At 41.4% G+C, this 20,704-nt stretch overlaps 1 protein-coding gene across 15 annotated transcripts in view; it reads right to left on the bottom strand.

The window, feature by feature from the left end:
• sox5 (SRY-box transcription factor 5) overlaps positions 1-20,704 on the bottom strand; it is a 285,484-nt gene that overhangs the window by 7,701 nt on the left and 257,079 nt on the right. For 9 of the 15 annotated variants that reach the window (XM_041977282.1, XM_041977289.1, XM_041977277.1 and 6 more), the window contains 5 exons: positions 19,534-19,660; positions 16,450-16,538; positions 9,032-9,196; positions 3,597-3,792; positions 160-332 (listed from right to left, as the gene is read on the bottom strand). In XM_041977282.1, coding sequence (XP_041833216.1) covers positions 160-332; positions 3,597-3,792; positions 9,032-9,196; positions 16,450-16,538; positions 19,534-19,660 — 750 coding nt within the window. The remainder of the gene's footprint in view (positions 1-159; positions 333-3,596; positions 3,793-9,031; positions 9,197-16,449; positions 16,539-19,533; positions 19,661-20,704) is intronic. The other 6 variants (XM_041977276.1, XM_041977278.1, XM_041977291.1 and 3 more) reach the window with 2 other exon arrangements.

The raw sequence follows: 20,704 nt of genomic DNA, 5'->3' as shown, positions 1-20,704 counted from the left end.
AAATGGCATTTGTTGTTAACATCCATAATATAACAAATACACAATATAAACTTAAATAAACCTTTAGGGTAGCTGTCACATTTGTCATAAGTTAGTATGATTGCTACATCATAGTAAAGTACCATAGCCTGTTTACAGATGAGATATATGGCGGCTTACCTTGTCTGAGCGTCCGTTGTTGAGGCCGAGGTTGCTGACGGCAGCCACCTTGGCGTCGAGGACTTGCTGCTCTCTTTTCAGCTGTTCCTTCATCTGCCGGGCCTCAGCAAAGGCCTTGGTCACTGCCTCATGATCGTTAAGGTAGGCTGTTGAAGAAAGCGATGACAACAAATCTGCAGAAATGCAGATAAAGACAGGACAGGCATTATGATTGTCATTAAACAAGAATTCAGAAAAGCAATTTTGTTTCTCTATTAGTAGGAAGTAAGTTTTCATCAGATTAAATCTTCTGAACCATAAGATAATGACATTAACATACACTTAATGAGATGGCATCTATGTTTGTCTGTCTTCATCTCTTAGAATTAGACTTAGCTCTACTGACCACTTGTCTTATGAGTCACAGTATGCCCCTAGCTAGCCTTGCTGCTAACTCATCTACCATTTCCCCACCTGCATTTAGCCTTAAACTACTCTCACATAAGACATTTAAAAAGTTGTAACCAGTCACCCCTTTAAGACCTTTACTGCTCTCAACAGTCCTACATTATATAGAGGTGACGAAACTTTGTTATTGTAGCTAAAGTGTTGCTAATTTCCCCAGTTGCGAACATCTGCTGCCAAGCTCAACAATCCTCCTCCTCATCGCCTATTATTTGTATTATTTTCTGCAGCTTTGTTGTAGAAGAGGCATCTGTTCTGACCGTGTGTGCATGTGTGAGGCTGTTTGCACCGCTATCACCCCTCTCTATCAGTTGGGTTAGTTCTGTTGCTGATTTATGAGGCCTTTATCTGCGCTAATCCGCACTGGTAATGCCATCTCAGGCCAGATTACCAGCTTCAGATTAATAATGACAGAGCCGTGAACTCTTTCAGAAGTCATAACCGGAAAATCTGGATGTGAGAGGCGCCCCCCCCCCCCCCCCCCCCCAAAAAAAAAAGAAGGTGGGGGTGGTGTTTAAGAGGAAGGACAGAGGAGTGAGAGGAGGGGGGGAGGGTGATAGAATCAGGTGGCACTCAATTTTAATCTCCAGTCAAAGGAGAGGGAGGAGACAGACAGAAATTCTCGCAAATGGAAGTGTGTGTGTGTGTGTGTGTGTGTGTGTGTGTGTGTTTGTGTGTGTGTGTGTGGGTGGGTGTGGGTGGCTTGAACCGACAGCAATCTCAGCCATCCAGACAAGTAAATGTGGCCCGGGTAGAATGAGGGGTGCTCAGCTCATCTGAGTTTGTTTTGTTTTTTGTCTGCAGAGAAGCAATGCATATTTGGCCATCAAAGATAGAGAGATCAGAGCAAGTGTGGCGTTTCATGACATAGATGAAGACAAATGTGGTAGAAGTTACAGACACTGACTACTAGAGGAAACATAGCTGCAGGTGGATAGGTGAAAATCTATGCAATCTTGGATGCATATTTTTATATAAATCTAAATGAATGATAATGATGAAGCTCACGTTACTCATACTGTAGTTCTGAAAACAAAGCAGTAGCTAAACCACCTTTTTTGCAGGGTGATGCCTAGCAGAGTTGCATTATCCCAGAGTTGGATTATTATTACTAACAATACTTCTACATGTAAGTAGTTTGTAAATGCTATGTTTAGTTGATTTTGGAGCTTTTGACTTTTTCTACCATTCAGCGATGTTATCCATAAAACTGTATCATGTTTAGCAAATATCTTACACTTCGTACTAATACGTTAAGCTGCCTTTTAACACTGATTTATTGAATTTCATACTTAGACATTGTATAACAAAAATAATTATAAAACAGAGTTACTAACAGAGCTTATTTTAAGACATCTCAAGTCTTAAAAAAGCTCATACAAACCTTAAACCTGAAAGCGGGGGGCATTTCTATTTCTCTTCCACTTCACAAGAGTTTAGGTTGTCCACTTTTTAATCCAGATAACATGGAAACACATTTCCAGTTTAGACCACCCCAACAAACAACACAAAGACTCACTTCCAAATCAAAACAACCACCTCTGAACCTTTTTTTTTTTATTTTATTTTAACCCTCTACCAATCAATACAAACTTATAACAGGATTCCTACAAGCTGTAATACCTAGTGAGTCTGACCAGCTAAAACTCAGCGGCAACAGATGGGAGCATAAGCTACGACTGTTCTGGGATCTCACACACATAATTCAGCAGAGATCACACACAAACTTTAAACACTGTAATCCATTTTTCTGAACAAAAAACATCTGGGACCAAAAATCCACTAATCTGATATTAAATCCCCCGATTTGTTGAAAAACAGTAAGATTAGCCAGGAAGTCAGAACAAAAATGACTAACTGCCTATTGCATATGAGGAAAAGGAGGTGGGATTGTGTTTGGTCGTGTGTATGAGCCTTTGTGTGCATTAGTAAATGTTTGAGTGTGTGTGCGCAGTCAATGCTGGTTGTTTGCGCTGTCCTGGCTCATGTAAGAGGCTTGTCTAATCTCATTGGTGATACCTCCTGTCTGTCATGCACTCCTCTCTTTATTATTCCCCCGCTTCACTGGATGCCCCCCCCCCCCCCAAAAAAAAACCTGCTAATCCCCATCTCTATCCCCATTCCCTCCTTCCTCTCACTCCTATGTCTCTGTCTCTTTCAGTCACTAATAAACACATAACAATGAAGCTGCCTGCGGGCAAATAGCGGCATGGAGGAAAAACACAAACACACTAATTATAGCCGGTTACATATGTGTAATATTTGAACTATCAGTGTTGCGTGAAAAATGGATTAAGAGTACAAAATAGTGATTCATTTATGTCATATTTTATGCATGTGTACATATGGCTGGGTATGATTATGGCACTAGAAACAATGGCACTGCTGTGAGGAAAACACTGTTCTTGTCATCGTTACTACCAACAGAGCTATTACTGTTTTCCTTAAAGATGGTCATTGTCATAATGAGAGCAATTTGCAAACACTGTTCTTTAAAGTGTATTTAAATCTTGGACTGCTTCCATGCTCATGCACTTTTTTTTTGTATATGTGTTTGCATTTTAAGAAATGTCATTGTTTTGTATAGATTTACTTTTATTTCTGCTGTTTTTGGTCAAAAACTGCATTAATACCAATAAACTTGTTGAATGATTTTCTTTAGGGAATGTGATATCACTTGAAGTCATATCGTGACCTGTCAGCATTTCAGCTTTCTGTTAAACATTCATCATTCACCATTTCTTGTAACCCCTAAAAATTTTATAGAACTAAAATAACCTAAAAATTCCTCATCTTTCTTCCCTGGTTTGACTTCTTTTTACGAAGATGGTCTGCATTTGTGCTGTCAGTGTTTGGGTGGCTTATTATTCTCAGCAATGTGGAAGATCCTATGCTTAATTGCTTCACATACTGGACTGAGAGGTGTAAAACTTTGGATTGTCTGTTGGTTTTTCTTTCATGTGCTTGAGTGATAGCATCTTAAATCCACTTACCTATGGAGCTGACTCTGGTCGTAGGTCCACCAATGCTGGAGGGGGCGGCACTGTGCTTCATGGAGCCGGCAGGGCCCAGCTTGGTGGCAGCAGCAGCAGCAGGGACCTGTGGGGAAGTTGGGGGGGAGTTGGGTGACTTGCTCTCGGATGCCTTAGGCTTGGCCGACAGGTTCAGTGGCTGTGCACCCTCACTGTCCTGCAAAAACCAAAACAGCACAGTTTCGCCTGCTGTGACCACCGTAGGAATTTGGAAGCGGGAGGCCGGGGGGACACCCTCGTTACCTCCCTGACCAAGACCACGTGCTAATTAAACGGGAGCCCATGCACAGCAATCTGAGGCAAGCCTGGCGGGATGACAAGGTGATAGGGTGCATGCCACTGGCCTTTTTCAAACAGCTTTTTCAAACAATAGATAAGTAAACAATTGACAACACATACAAAATTATATGTAAATACTTTTTTTGTGCAAACCACTGACATTTACATGCAAAATAAACCAACCTCCTTCAACAGCAAAATCACCCTTTAAACAGGGCTGAGACAGTTCATGCACGTGCACAGTCCACATGCAGGCTCCTGTAAACATGCAGTAATGCTGGTCCTCAACATGCCTCAAACAAGGCCATTGAACTGAGCAGCAACCAAACACCCCTTCAAATAATTCTCAAAACTATAGTGGATGCCTCCTCCTCTCCTGCTGCAATGTATTGATGTATGTACGAAACGACGTACATAGCAGAGGACAGTCTGTCACTTCAGTTTGCTCGAGCCATTAGAAACAGGTGACCATCGAGAACAAGTGAGCGTATAAAACGGCAGAGCAGCACTTTCTGCATTGCACAAATTCACAGACTGACAGCCACTTCGTCACTAGAACTTCTGAAGCACAATGCATGTATTTATGTCCTTGCATTAGTTTTCCCACATGATAACCTCAATACAACTCATGCCAGCCTAGGAGCAGATCAGCATGTGGACCACCACAAGTTATTATGTTAACTGCCATGGCAACATCACCCCTGCTGATGACCTAATCCAATCAGAGGCAACCTACCAGTCATATGATGGGAAGGGAGGAATTAAATCATAGGGGGAGCAGATGTACACAAACCACTCGGTGTAATTAAAACTCCACAATTAAAAGCCAAACACAACATGGAGCAAGGGACATTAAAAAACACAATGGTGTCAAAATGCAGGTTTGAAGATAGTTAAGATTACTCTGCATGTATCTGTTATACTGTATAGTTGAGGAAAACTTTGAGCACTGCAGGTATGTCTCTCTTGAACATTTTAAACCTAACAACATGATAGAGACATTATTTGTCTTTATTTTCTGGTCATTAGTCTAATTGCTGCTTAGGCAGTGTGGAAACCATAATACAGAGGGATTCAAAAAGAAAGTATTTTGTGCGTGTGTGTGTGTGGTATATTCACTCATTAAGGCTGACTTTCCCTGATTCCCACTCCTTGAGTCGCACTAAGCCTTATGAGCCCCTCACAACTCAATTAAGCCCTTCCAATTAAGCCCCTATACGTGTACATGCCCATGCATGTGTGTGTGTGAGAGCAATCAGATGTTTTTGTGTGTGTATGTATGTGCACGTTCGATGAGGCCTAACCGGATTGTCCTTCATTAGGGGGTTCCTTCTAAATAGACGAAGGACCCCCAAAGATGCCTTCAGTGAGACAATGGGCCGGAGAAGAAGAGGAGAGAAAGGAGAAAACTGAGAAGGATCTTCTCAATCCTGACCCATATTATGGTGGGCTTTGGCTGTGAACACGTTTGAATATTTATTACAAATAGATAATCGCTCTGCCTCTTGTACAGTGGATGGGGGAGTTTCCTGTTTGCGCCAAGCCAAATCCTGTGGTGGGAAGGTGGCCAACCTGCTTTATGCCAGTGTGGAGGAATTAGTTTAGACAGTAGAGCTGAGACGCTTGGACTGACTTGTTTGTGTGTGTGTGTGTGTGTCACTGCAAGATATTGTTCAACAAGCTCTAAATCTCATGAAAGAGTGTGTATATGCGTGTATGTGAGAGAGAGAGGACTCTAAAGCCTGTGAAAGGCTTGGAATCTTGAATTAATACAATTGCTTTTGTGTCTTTCTTGGCTGATGAAACAGTCTCCAGCTTTGAGACAGAAAACATGCAGAGTGACAGCAAGAGCCAGAGGGACACAGAGTGATGGAGAGGAAGCAGAAGGGGAGAGATGATGCGTGTGTGTGTGTGGGCTGCATTTCACTTCTGTGGATGCCGACATGTGCAAGCGACATCAGTGTTCTGCATCTTATCATGGGCGCTGACGATTTAATTAGAAGGACAAGTATGTGTGCCACCGTTTATCCTTGTTAGGTCCGTGTTTGTGTGCAGGTGTACTGTATTAGAGACAATGGGCACATCAAGACCCTTAAATGTGTTTCCTCCTCTCTTCTTTCCCTTTCAGCTAGAAGTGACTATTCAGATATTAATTATATCGTCATATCAAATTCTGTTAGACAGCAGACGACGCAGAGTGGGCAGATATGACACCATTTCTTATGTGTAATGCACAGCACATGCTCAGCTAATTTGTGTTTGGACAGAAAAGCAGTGACTGATTGTTTTTCCTTAATTGGAACAAGACTATTGCCTTGACACCATCTATCATACCGAAAAAGAACTGAATTATTATTTACTGTCCTATAGCTTCTGAATTGTGAAGCTTTTCAAAAGATGTCACTCCTAAATGTTACTAATAAAAACGCACCTAAAGTAAACCTTTAACTGTTCATTATTTCACTCTGAGGTGGCATGACGTTAAACTTGACTAAGTGAATGTGAGAAAATAAGTTTGTTGCCATGCCTTTACTTCTCATAAATTCAATACAAATCTTGTTTTATTATTTTCCGTCCGTATTACTGTTCATGTTTGATTAAAAGTGAGGAGTAGGTGTGGATCTCTTCCTCAAAAAAATAATAGTTAACCTCTAAGAGCTGTGAGACTACTGCACATTGTGTCAAAACATGCGTAAAAGAGATAGTGATTTTAATAAAAATGAAGAGACTTCTTGAATAGATAAACACTTGAGAACTATGTTTTCTTCAGTGTGATAATACTTATAATAGATTTATCTCTTGCGATGGAAATAGTAAGGATGTCCTCGTAGGGTGTTTTAAGGATACAAACAACCAACCCACTTGTTCAACGCATGGCAGAAAAGTTTGTTCAAGGGTGCTCCACCTTAATTTCTCACCACCCAACAAAACTGTTGATTAAAATTCATATAGTTATATGTAAATTTGTTGGCATTTTACAGGAGCCTGTATTGTATGAATATGCATATGAACACGTAGTCATGGCACTACTGATAGCAGTTCTCACTATTTCAGTTGTCCCAGCTGGTGAAACCACAGCTTATAAAATGGTCAGAATTTTTCAAATGTTTGATATATCATTACTTGATCTGTGGATTGTGTCTAATTAATATTTGTGGATGATGTTTAACTTTATTTTAAGTCCTTTATAAGTGATAAAACAATCTATGATAACTCATTTGATTTGTATACAGTCTATATAGCAAATCAAATTAATGTTTACTTTAAACATTTTTCTAAGACAATTGCGGAATTTTATTATAAAGTGATTAAAGGAAACTTTACAGTAATTGACCAAATGTACGTTAGGCTGCAGCATGTATGGCACTACATGTCAGTAAAAGGACTACATATGGTGCCTAGTTTTGGTCTATTGTATGAGTTTGTATGCATGCCTGCCTACATCTGAAGAGCCACTCTTGCATGTAAGAAAGCTGAAGTCTGCAGTGATTTGAGAAACGATGCACAAGTGTGCACTGGTGTCTTGTTCCACACCTGTATGTGTGTGTGTGTGTGTATGCGTGTATGTGTCTCACCCGAGGGTAAAGCACTTAAGCGGTGTGTGCCTGAGTCCAAACAGCTGTGAGCTGAGCCAGGCACTGAGTCTCTAAATGACTGGAGCTCTGAGATGGAGCCCGCATGGGGAGCACACCACTGAAATATACATGTCACTTGGCCCAAGAGAATCAGAGGGAGGGATGGGAGATGTGTAGGAAGAGGGGTGGGGGGTGAAGGGGGCTTCAATGGTCAGTTTAAATGAAAAAAAAAATCTTCAAAACTCTGTTGAGTAGTTATGTTTGTCAACAGCTCTGTGGTCAATCTGCCATTTCAGCTCAGTGGAGACTGTCGGGGTCCACATTGGTCCACTACCCAGTCACTCACTCCTGCTGGACTGGGGAGGCCATTATGACACTCCCCCACCACAGGCTAGCCTGTCAGCCCAACTCCATATATATGGTAATACGATGTGTGTGATGGTAGGGTGTGATGTAGTGTGTGTGTGATGGAGAAAGGTTGGGAGGAGCAGACTGACAAAGTAGCAGGAGTGCAAGCTCTAGGGTCAACTACTGCATAAGTTTTAGCCTGTGCCACTTGCTGCTCCCGACAGGGTGAGTGCATGCATGTGTGGTTGAGAACAACACGAAGAAGAAGAAGAATGATGAGAAAGTTACAAGAAGCAAAGCAGAAGATGTGAAAGGAAAGGGAATATACAAAACTTTGGTGTATGGGGTAAAATGATTAGCACCAACTAGAATTTAAAATTGTCATACTCTTGAACAAAGCCGATACTAGATGAACGTGTCTCATGACCTCCACGTATGTGGGCACCATTACATGTTGGATAGAATGGCATGGAGGATGGGGTTGTGTGTTTGTTGGTGGGGGGAGGTGTTTGGGCACCCACAGCCAACCAGATATTCATAGAGTTCCACTTGGATGGACACAAGGTTTCTTTTCATCACCTCTATCAGGCAGCCAGGCGAGAAAAGCACAAAACATCGACACATCCTCAAATCGGCCGCAACCAGACACTAGCTGGAGTTTTGTGATAAAGTTATTTGATTTGCAGACATGAGGTGACTGCAAGTTTTGTCAGGCACCAAGTTTGACAAAGGAAGGGTGTTTCTGTGAGTAGATCACTCCTCAGGACACTTGAGTAGGAGAAGGAAAAACAACTTGTGCACAGCAAAGGAACACTGTCTTTCTTACTTAGACTTGAGTAAAAATTTAAAGGCCATATTATATATTGTTGTAATTTGGCTGCACAAAGTAATTTTAGGCTTTGAGTCCAACAAAATTGTCATTTCCTATAAATCTGAAAGAATCTTCTAACTTGTTTTCTATAAAAAGCGAAGTAGTATCAACAATCTCAAGAAATGTAAGTTGTCACAGATTGAGAAAATTAAATCCTTAAAGAAATTTATAGATAAACTGACTTAATCATAGTTTCTTGTATGAATTCTTAACTGGAGAAGGAACAAAATAATAATACTGAGCCAGCAACCTTGTTAGTCAGCCTTTTTTGAGGTTGAAAAAGAAAACATGCATAAACACCGATCCTTGGCATCTGTCCTTACCTTGGTTTTGTTGGGAGGCGTGGAACTGCGACCTTTGTCACTCTGTAAGTGTGTGTTGGTGGGTGGGGAGTGTGTACCCAGGTTGGCTTGAGGTGGAAGACTGCCCCCATGCTGCTTGGCCCCCGGGGAAACCTGCATGGCCGCTAACTGAGCTGCGTACAACTGCTGCAAGGTCAGAGAGACGGGTGGAGAGACAGACAGGGAAGAGTTGGGTCGGGGAGGGGGACGATAGGGACAGTAAGAAAGGGAGATGAGTGAGGGTAAAAGAAAAGGGTTGAGAAAAAAACAAAGAAGAAAAGGATAACATGAATAAATGAATACTTGAGAGCTCACAAAAAAAGGAAAAGCTAACTAAAAAGCTCTGGAAGAAGAGGCCATTAGTGGCCTGGTCTCTGTTTGTGTGACAGAGGGAGATAGAGAGGGACATCTCTACTGTCAACCCCCCTCCTCACCCCATGGGAGAAGCGCTAACAGCCTCTCTGACAGGCCTAGAGATGGCCATGTCCCCTCCAGGTGCATCGTGGGAGAAAGGCAAACATTCCGGCTATCGAGGTCACGCCGGAGAGCTCGGCTCTTGCTCAAGGTGAAAAAGAAAAGTGATGATGGAGGAGGAAAGAGGGAGAAATTTGTGAAGCTACATGCCAGATGGGAGATGCCAGAAGTGTCTGGTGGATCTGTAATGTTTTCTGTGCAGCGACAACAGGCCAAATAAGCACACAAATGCTATAAAATAGGTCCAGATAAAGATAAATTAATTCAACAACCGCTGTGGGGAACAAAAACTGTTTTCCTTACTCTTATGTATTTAATTAATTTCCAATTAAATTAAAGCATTATGGTGCAAGCTGCTATGGTGTGAACAGTTTCTGGAATATTTATGCAATACCAGTGTAACATGCAAAACAGTCTCTGGCCAGTATATCCACAGCAACAGACAGCATAATATTCACAACTTGGAAAGAGCTTCAATATTCATAAATGCCTCTTTCCTTCTCAAAATGATCCTGCAAAGCTCAATGACTTTTATGTCAGCTAATACAAATCTCCAAGACGCTGTCTTGTGTTTCTCTGAATTGTTATTTTCCTCTAAAGAGAAACAGAGTGCTTTTTGTGAGAACTGATTTTTATTATAAGTTATAATTGTTATTTATTTCTGGTAGACTCATTTTTTGGAAGTAGTTGTTTTTTTTCCTCTTTTTGAGTTTAACTTCCGTCCTTCTGTTGGTGCTTGGCTGCTGGCCATCGGCGTCAAACAAAGGCTGGTTTATGCAAATGGACAAGAAAGAGATGCTGTCACTGCTGTTTCTCTATCCATCTCTCTCTCTGTCTGTTTGTACCTCTCTCTATCTGTCTTGACAGCCACGTTACCTCCTGCTCTCTTCTGCTATCTTAAATAAAGACATTAGTCTCTTTTTTGTACAAACAAGACAAAACTGGCAGCACACACTCACACAAAAGGCATACTTTTGGAAAGAGCCTCCGTCTGACTGTCAGTCACATGTGGCAACAGCAATATTCACAGCAATAAAGCATCTGCAATGTAAAAATATTATTTCTACTCCAGTTCTCCATCTTTTTCTATTGCTTTTATTGATTTCCCTAGTTTTAATTTCACCTTACAGATACTTGTCATTCCAAAAAAGTGAGTTATTTTCTCAAGTAAGAATCAAAACGCAGAGCAAGGTAACTTTAACCCTGATAAACATTATTAGACTTAATACTTAAGAAATACTTCACTGTGAAACTGAGTTTATGAGGGAGAAAAAAATGGTTTGTCACATTTTTATCTGCCTTTTTTCTCATCTGATTTCTTACGTGTCTTGCACCTCGGTGTTATGTCAGGACAGGCATCTGAAAAGCTTGACAGTGGAGATTAATCAACAGTGAGGAGAGAAATGATAAGTGGATGTGCTGCTACTGCTGCTGCTCTGTAAACCAGCTGGAGATCAGTCGTGAGTTACACGAATGCAGCGCTGAGCACCAGCTAGCCAAGATCAGATCAGCCACCTCTTGGTCGTTTCTCTTCAATTAGCTGCACTGTACCTCCTGGAAAGGAGGTGGAACGGGGGTGGAGGGTGCGGTGGGGGGTGGAGGGCAGCTGAGCATGAACACCCCTCACCTCCTTCCTCACTCTACAAGGAAAACCCCCCAAGCGAATGGACCACAGGCGGTGTGTGTGCATTCTTGCTTGTGTGTGTGTGTGTGTGTGTGTGTGTGTGTGTGTGTGTGTCCTGCCATATTCGGACCAGTGGTTCAAAGGCCTCTTTATTTGCGGACTGAATTGAGTTCCATTACAAGGCCAGCTCCTGTCACTCAAAGCCTGCTCAATGGGCCGGCGAGCAATGACAAACACAAACTTGCTCACACGTACACACCCATGGTACACTGCAGAGCGTGCCCAGAGCGTCGCCACAACGACATGCATGTCAACAAACAGGAAGTGACAGCGCAAAGCCCCCTGGGGTGACTGGAGGAGCGAACACACACTGCCATAGACACACACAATCACACAATGAATGGGGGTGGGGAAGGGCAAAATTGCGGTTGCTGGATGAGACTAAGGAATTTAAAATGTCACTCACTAGCCAGGCATACCGCCGAGCAGTGTGTTTGTGTGTGTGTGGGGGCATCCATTAAGACCTGCTCCTCACTTCTTCTTAATCCTCTAAAGTGAAGGCAGCAACATCTGCATGTGTTTGTGAAAGTGCACGTGAACATGTCCAGTGGTTAGTGTGTGCTTGTCACATGACACTCCACCCTATTTGTGTGTGTTGTCTGCACTCCATTGATGAAAGGTGATATAAGACTATTGGTGTTCTTTGACTGAGGACATGGGGGTGATTGTTTGGTATTAGTACTATTGACTCTGCATGCATGTGTGGGTGCGTGCTTACTAGCACACAATAAGCTGTGTCCATTCTCTTGTTTTGCTGTTTCTCTTATCGTCTTAGTCCATGGGGATCTCTGTGTGAAAGACTCTCGGTCAATAATCTGCAGCTTTAGTCAGATTACGAACTCTCCTGATCTTTGTTGTCCGAGTTAGCAGTGCTTGAGAGCCATCTGAATGCTATTGTTTACATGTCCACAAGGACTGTGGTATGGATTTTAACAGATTGCCCTCTGTTTATCATACCAAGTTTGGGATGTTTATTTAAAGAAAAAAAAAAAGATTCCAAGTCAGATGCATCTGACAAAAGCACTTTCCTGTCTTTATGATTGTATTTTTGTCCTGCATTTGAATCTTTTTCTTGAAGTGTCTGAAACCTCTTTGAGACTGAACGGTGAAATAAGTACAAGTGCTGCTGTTTGTTTAAAGAAAAATTCCTTTTCTTGAAATGAAGTGTTGGGCTTATTTTTTCTTTGTGCTTTCTTTACAATAGATTGTTGAAAAGAATTTGACTTCATTTTTGCTGAATTGCTTAATAAGAAAAGCTAACATTTCAAAAATGCTTTCTAAACTTTGAAATGGAATTCCACCAATATTTGGATGGAAAAAACAAAGTGACAAACTATGTAGTACATGTTGATGGTGCAAAATTTGTGGAAATACAGTCACTTATCGCTCATTGATTCCTGCAATAACAAAAGTTTCCAAGAGACCTTTCAGGCAGAGGGGGAAATGCAGACAGTGAATCAATTCTCCCAACTGAGAAGACTGGTTAGCTGTTATCTTTCTCTGTCCCAGATAAGGTTTTGTGGAGAAATGAGCTGCTCCATTGATTTCTTTTTTACCTCTCATCTGTTCTTCTATTTCCCTGTCCCTCCTCCCTCTAACCGCCTGTCCGTTGTTCGTCCATCTATGTCTCCGGTGTACAGTGCGGTAATCCAGGACAATATGTTCCAACATCTGCCTCTCCATATGATGCCTGACCCGTGCTATTGACCCTCTTTATGCCGTGTGCGCACACTTTTTCTTTCCCTCATACATCCACTCTTTTCTCCTCTACCTACCTCCATCTCCACCCATCTCTCTTTCTGTTTATCTTCCAGTACTTCTGCCTTTTCGTTATCACCAATCTGTTTCTTTTGCCTGGATAAGTGGATTTTTTCCTTTTCATTTTTCAACTCACTGTTTGTCCTGTTAAGTGCATTTGTATGATGTGGATGATACTGTATCAATGATATCAAGGGTCAATAGGGAGCCAGATTAACATGCCCTAATGCACAATGTCACACTCATCCCTCAGATTAAGATGCTAAATGCCAACCTTGTACACTCCAAAGCCTCCATTGCCTTGAAAACCTTCAGTAGAGGATTCTGTGTTAAGCTCCCATTGACTAGAAGAGCTACTCTGCAGATTTCTATGTAGGATGTTAGAAAAGAAGATGATAGAGCTTTAAATCATTTAGATTAATACTTTTTCCCTACAAACTGCACTTAAAGCTGTGCTTTTTGAGCAAAGCAGGTCAAAAACCAAGAATCAGAGAAGACTTTTTCTTTTTTTTCAAATTGACAACCATGGACTGCAATCTGAAAAATGCATTACAAGTTTTAGATTTCATATCTATAATAATTTTATACGGCAGTTTATACAGCTCTTCACTAGTTTATTGAAAATGAACATGTGTGAACATGTGTCCAAACTTTTAACTAGTGCCATACCTAACTCTAGAACACTTTAGTGTTCGAGGGATAAATTGACTTTGAACACAATTAACACCATTTTTACCACACACACACCCCTATATATATGTAAGCAGCCCTTGAGATATTATTTTTAAATGCCGATGAGAAAAATTGAGGTTCATTATTTTGACAATTATAATTAAAGTTGTAATGAAAAAGCCGATAAAGTATAAAGTAAATTCAACAATTAGTTTTTATGTTGCTTTTATTTACCTAATTTACAGTGGAACTAATGGAAAATGAATGTTTTTTAGGGAGAAATAATAAAAAAAATACCTTGAAGATTTAACATTTGCTCTTTAGTAGCACTTGTTGGCTCATTATCCTTTTTTTTCTTCCTTACTAAAAGGTTAATTGTGCATTACTGAGAATTCAAACAGTTAGTAGCCCTTTGTGGGCACCAGCAGGGTGCCTTTTACAGTTTTAGATCTTGTATGGTCTCAGTGGGTGTCTGAGGGTGTGTGCATGATGTATGTATGCCCCATAATTATACCACATTTATATTCTATCTGTATTTATCTGGCATGTTAAATAAACTGAAACTAAGAAACAATCATATGAAATGTTAAAAAATGATAGAAAAAATATTGTAATCACTCAGTTCTCATGTTAGGTAACAACTTTGAGTATTTATTTATTTTTTTTAATTCTCTTCCTTGTACAGTAGCATACTTTGTTCTTTGTGTAAAAAAAAAAAAAAAAAAAATCATGTGATGGTGTGTCAGCTGAGCAGGCTTACTTGCGTCCTCTGCAAAAACCACTGTGTTGCTGTGGCGACCTGAAGCCTAAGCTGTGAAGTTTTGCCTCTGCGACAGAAACACCTTCTTATCAAATGAGGGCGCAGAGACAATCCCAAAGGAAATCCATCCACATTGAGACATCTGTACTTGTGTTAGCCTGGGCAAATCCGTTTCCCTCCAACAAAGCCTTAATCTCAACGGGCAACTGTGTTTGTTGCGAGTGTTTGTGTGATGGTTGTTAAGAGAGAAATCTATTAGTGAGATGTTTTTTTGCACTTGTGTTATCATCCCACCCTGCTGGCGAAGGAAAAAAAAAATCCAATTGCAAGGTGGACAAAGCTGTTGAACTGGAGATTTTGAGTGAGCCTTAATTCAGGGGAACATATGGACAGCTAGATTGAAGTGCTGATAACGGACAATATTATTCTGTGGCTAAACACACTGATACAGACGTGAGTAATAATGAAATCAGTGACGACAGCAGTGTTTGTTCTCCATGATAGAGTTACACAGCTTTCTGTTCACCTTGTAGTGTCTAGCATATGGGACAGCTCGTTTGCCTGACAGGTGCAAATGTATTACACACACTCAGTCTAACCTTTAACCTGTATATTTCCATCATTCTCTTTGTGTGTTAGCGGTTAGCAGTTGGATGTGTTAATGTACATGACGTGTGTGAAACAGCTGTTTTACCCAGACATCTGTGTGTGTTATACTTTATAATTACACATCAGGGAGGCAGAGGTGGCAAGCCCAGTGCTGGGGCTTAATGTGTTTCAGACAGGCCACTGAGGGAATGCCTGCACTGGCTCTTAACCCTTGGAAGAGGGGGCCCCCGAAGCTCATGTGGATTTGAGTGGATGTATGTGCGTTCTAGTCTTGTGTGTTTTTCTGCATGTGGGGCTAAGAGGAAGAGAGCGGCCAGGAATACCAGCCTTACTCTGCATATGCAGACAGGGACAATCGGACTCATCCTCCTTTTAAGTGGGATAACAGATGACTCTTTTTTTTCACTGTTTTGCCTCTCTTCAACCTGCTCTGTCATTTCTGCTTGGCTTGGCTTGTGGATCTATGACATGGCAAGAGGGACCATAAAGGAACTCTATATTAAATGAATTGGTCATTGAGGATATGTACTGGTGCTTTACCTTTGATGGTACAAAGTTGTCATTTATTGACCACTTAATTAGTCACCTGCCCCTTTTTGACACGTTCACATTGCTTTGAATAAATTCCACTTGTCCTCACACCCAACAATCCTTATTCTGACATTTGGTCAGGAGCCCACTGTGTCAGTTTTAACCATTATAGTAATTTAACACCAAACCACAATGTTTTCCTAACATTAACCAAGTGCTTTGAATATGTAAAGAAGCAGTTCAAAATTAAAAAAGAGAGACATGGATACAAGACATTTGTTTTACAGCAGAGTGTCTCTCCCGCCACACCCCTCTTATTTCCTTATGCACTCCATGTTTATTAATAAGTCCGTTCTAAAGCATGAGGTTTTCCCATCACGGTTCACTATTAGTGCACCTGGTTCATCACTCTGTGCTGCAGAAGAATAACTGGAAATATGCAGTGAAAGAGAAGCTCTCTGTGCATCAGAAAGTGAAAAGGAGGACTTGATACACTGGAAAATTACATTAAGGGCTCTTGACCAGGCAGCAGTGTGTGACAATTTGGTAATGAGAAGATTTTGTAGCCACCATTGTTTGTTCAGCTTTATTTTTTTTAAGAAAAAAGCCACATGCTATGGTTACATTTATCAGCTCCTATTTCTGAATTCTGATCATGGAAATCATGTTTTGGTAGGATCATGAAAATGTCCACATTTGGGACTGTTGTGTATCCCCTCTCTTGTTGTTTGTAGTAGTGTGTAGATCAGCAGTCAGCACACTGTGGTGTCAACGCCAACGAGGTTGAGAGATTTGCTCCCAGTGGCACCACCAAGTGAAAATAGGAAATACTTTTATTGTGTGTTTGAAGATTTCTGTTTCTTTGCAGTTAGATGTTTGCGTCATCATCTGTTGTAGATACTGCAGTCCTACCTGCAGCTGTAGGGGTCCCAGACCAGGTGTGGCGGCAGCAGCAGCTGCAGCCATTGTTGTGGGGATGAGCTGGAGGGGGTAGGGGTCACCTAAAAAACAAAAACAAACAAAAAAAAATATCATGGTTAATATGTTCATTACAGCATGTTGATTAGAAATACACAGGTCATTTTTCACACTAGTTGTATCCTATTCCACATTTCTTCTCTGCTTTCTCCTGTTCTGCCTTCTGCCTATATCCCTATCCTTCCTTCCTCTCCCACATACTCCACTTCTTTTTGGTCTAGGTGTCTCCCTTTTTTTCTCTCTTCATACTCTTGTTTTTCAGCTTCCTCCTATCCTACCTTCATCCTTGGCTCCTTCTTGTATCACCCCCCCACCTCCCAAAGCTACCACCTGAGTCCCTTTCTGAAGCTGCTAAAGCTGTCCTTTGTGTGTACTGCCAGTGGGGCCCTAATGAAAAGCCTGATTGTGTGTCCTCCTTCTTAATACCCACTGACAAAGAGCAGCGAGGTGAGGGGATTCTGATAAAGCCGGCCCCAGCGCCATAATTAAGAGCTGCGACTGCCGATTGTAGCCCCCCACCCCCCAGCTGTCTGTCCTCTGCTTTGTGGGAAGAGTGTCACTTCAGGTGCTCATCTCTTTTCTTCTCAGCTTGCTTTCTTTCTGTTGTTATTTTTCACTCATCCAAAGTTACAGTTTGCCTCCTCTTCACATATTCTCTGACTCCCTTTTTTCCATGAAAGATAAATCAAGAGCTAGACGGAGGTGTAAAAAGCAGGGGAGGAAAAGATGAGTTTGGGTTATTAGTTGGTGACTGCAGATAAGCTAGGTTGTAATTACGCATGTAGAGAGAATGAATGGGGAACAAAGAGGTCAGAAATGACAGAAAAAAGGATATGGTTGGCAGGGAGAGGAGGATATTGTGTTTAATTATTGTTATATTGTATAAACATCTTGGTTGATGGCTTTGATTTGCATTTAAGGATGTCCACAAACCACAGTGCAACACATGGAGGTCAGATGTTTAATCCAGGAAACTTCTGTCTTCATGAAACAAACTTAAGAAAGTTCTCGGAGCTTGAACTTGCACTTCTGACCTAAACCTTCAGCACATTGGTCAGCCTCTTGGCTGTATCCGAACCTTCATTGTGTGAATGTGCTTATGTAATTTTGTGTGCATAAGCCAGACATTTGTTCTAACATATTTTCCCATATAACTTGGCTCTTATAAAAAAAAAAAAAAACCTGAAAGCAAAGCTGAGACATTCTTTTCTCCATTAGGGAGGGAAGGCAGGAGACTGAAGAATTATTTCAGGACTGTGTATTCTAGGAGATTGGTCTTTTCTCCTTGCTCCCTAGACAAACATGAGTCCAGTGGATATTTATGCTTCTCCTGGGGGTCGCTGTAACAAAAGGGAGAGGGACATAGAAAAGCAAACATGTTGCTGTTGGCTCAGGGACAGAGACTGAGATTTCTCACTGACAAACAGACCATAGAGGGAGATAAATTGAAGCAAGTGAAGAAAAAAAAAAACACTGTCAGCGTACCTTTTGTGTAATTTTTTACACAACTTTAAATTTAGAAAAATCCTACAGGTGAACTGCGTAATTGGAAGCAAACAAAGTGATATGTTTGTCATTATGGGTGCATGGAAAGCTGGAAAAAAGCTTAATGTCTCACCTGGATCTGAGCAGAGCTTTTTGACGTATGGAAAAAATAAGCCTGATGAGGCTTTATGAATTTGGGATTTTGAGTTTAGAAGCAGTGGAACATACTTGTCACCCAACTTCATCAAAGTGAAAGGCTTTAATTCAAACTGGTCTCAATTATGAATAAGTTTTAATGCAAGAGAAACAGAATATGATAATTTTTGTTTGGCAAATAACAATATAGGAATTAAATATTATGCAATGGGTGCAGCATCACAACTACTGATTTCTTCATCTTATACTCATTACGTTTTAGAAGTAGCCTGAAAAATGAGAAATCTGTTTGAATTATTGTATTGTTTTGCTTTTTTAGTTTTAAAAATCAGTTTAAACAAGAGCCACTAAATGCACAGAAGTCCATGCTGCGCAGATACAATCTATTCATATCTTCAATGAAGTGCCGTGAGAATATGTCAGAGCACAATGCTACACATGTCCTATTTAGAGCTGCAGCACCAAACTGCACCGACTCACAACGACTTTGAAAGTTGCCAGAGAGTTTTCTCAGGGGCGGCTCGGCCTGCTACAGTGTGCCAGTCCGGTTGGAGTTGGCTGAGGCAGCGAAAAGACAAGCCCACTGCTTGACAGGGTAGTTACGTGGGTGTGGGTGAAGATGGCACTAATTAAAATGGAATGGACTTGTTTGGGAAGCTGTGAAACTCAAAGTGGGGTGGGGGGGACTGAGTGTGCACAAGCCTGTGTTCTTGTGCACACAAAGATATAAGTTTCTAAATAGTTTTTGTGCGGATGTGTGTGTTTGTGATATCATAAAGCAATCTCTGACTGCCTGGATGTGCACGTGTGTTGGTGTGTGTGGGTTGATTTGGAAACGCATTCTGGCGTCCTGTGTTAATGTGAGGAGAACCTAGGGCAGGTCACATTACCACCCTCCCTCCCCCCCCTTCTGCTAACCCCCCCTACTGTGCATTTATTCCCAGCATCCCCTGGCAAGCACCAGGCTCTCTTTCTCTCCATCTCCGTCTTTCTCTATCATGGTAAACAACACATTGCCACACAGCCGGAGCTCGATGGCCAAAAAATAAATAAATAGATAAAACTTGCTCAACGCCTTCATTTTGTTGCTTTTATACATCAAAAAATAGACAAGACAAAAGGAAGGAGCCAAAAGGACTGAGTGAAAGAGGGAGAGAGATTGAGAGTGTAAACAGGAAGGCTGTATTTGGACTGGTTTTTCTATTAAGAGGGAGATGTTGTTGTAGGGGCAAGCCTGCCTTTTGGGAAACAACCAGACTCCTTATGTGGGAAAACGTTCAGCCTCTACCTTTCTTGGATGATAACATGAAACACTAAGTGAAAGCTACTTGCACACTTCTTTTCGGCAGTGTGTGCATGTGTGTGGATGCCACTCACTGCAGCCGGGTTTGTAGTTGAAGCCAGGCGGCATTAAGAAGCCTTGCTGGGCTGCAGCTGCCGCCAGAGTCCGCTGATCAGGGGGAAAGACGGGAATCATCAGTGGGGGGAGTTGGCCCTGGACCTGCTGATAAAGGAGGGAGAGAACGAGGGGAGGGAGGCAGGGGAATAGGAAAAGGAAGGATGTGCAGGAGAAAAAAAGACAAACAGTGTGTTAAAAAACAAAGTATGATAAAAATCAAATTATGTTACACCTCATGGGGACCAAAGGTTGGACTTCAGGTCCAGAAATGGTGTGTGCTTGAGGTCCAAATGAGGTAAAAACAAATACAAGTTTGTTCTATTTTCTTAAATGAACTATAATTCTGGGTCTTGACCATCAAGTCTTTCTAATTTGCATAGTTCAATCTTTTAGTTCTCAAAAAGTTCTTGGGCCCTACAAATCAACTGGCCATCTGCTGTTTCATCCACAGTCACACAAAACTCCAAAAATTCTCTTCTTTTCAAGCAGAAGAGGTGCCTCACAAGGACAGTTCAGCAAACTCTAACAACAGCTGGTCCTTTCCTTTTATTTGGACAGTAATGCTGTGTACCTGCTCTCTGCACCAAAACCCACGCTAACACACAAACAAGTGAACACAAAGTTCTGTGTGCTTGTAGGATGAGAGCCATATGACTTTATAGATTTAAAAAAGAGACGCAGAAAAGAAAAACAAGAAAAAAGCTCCTCCGATGGGTGACTTTGGCAGGGACGACAGGAGAGGGAGTGAGAGAGAGAAGTAGAAGACAGATGGTTGCACTAAACTGTGTTCTGCCAAATACAACACACAAAGACTTGCATGTGACGGCCTGACTGACAGTTCAGATAAAAAGAGAGGAAGTGAAGGAGTGTGTGGAGAAAGGTGAGAGGAGGAAGAAGAATATAAGATTTTATCTACAGCAGGTAAGAGGTGATACGATGTGGAAATTGCAATTATGCAAACAATGAAGGGGCTCGAGCTGAATTCTGTTAAATTGTTATCCAAAAAGTCAAGCATTGTCTAATGAACTCTGCAGCCTTCTTGGCACATCAGCCCTTGTTTTATTCAATTTAAAGATAGAGTTTGTTGCTTTCATTGGCAATCAGTTTTGAGATGGCAGCGATACAACAATGCTCGCCTACACTGTACTG

Source organism: Melanotaenia boesemani, chromosome 23 (genome assembly GCF_017639745.1).
Source record: "Melanotaenia boesemani isolate fMelBoe1 chromosome 23, fMelBoe1.pri, whole genome shotgun sequence".
In the NCBI taxonomy this organism is placed as follows: Eukaryota; Metazoa; Chordata; class Actinopteri; order Atheriniformes; family Melanotaeniidae; genus Melanotaenia; species Melanotaenia boesemani.
The sequence above is the reverse complement of the archived record's forward strand: the minus strand, read 5'-3'. Positions and strand labels throughout refer to the sequence as shown.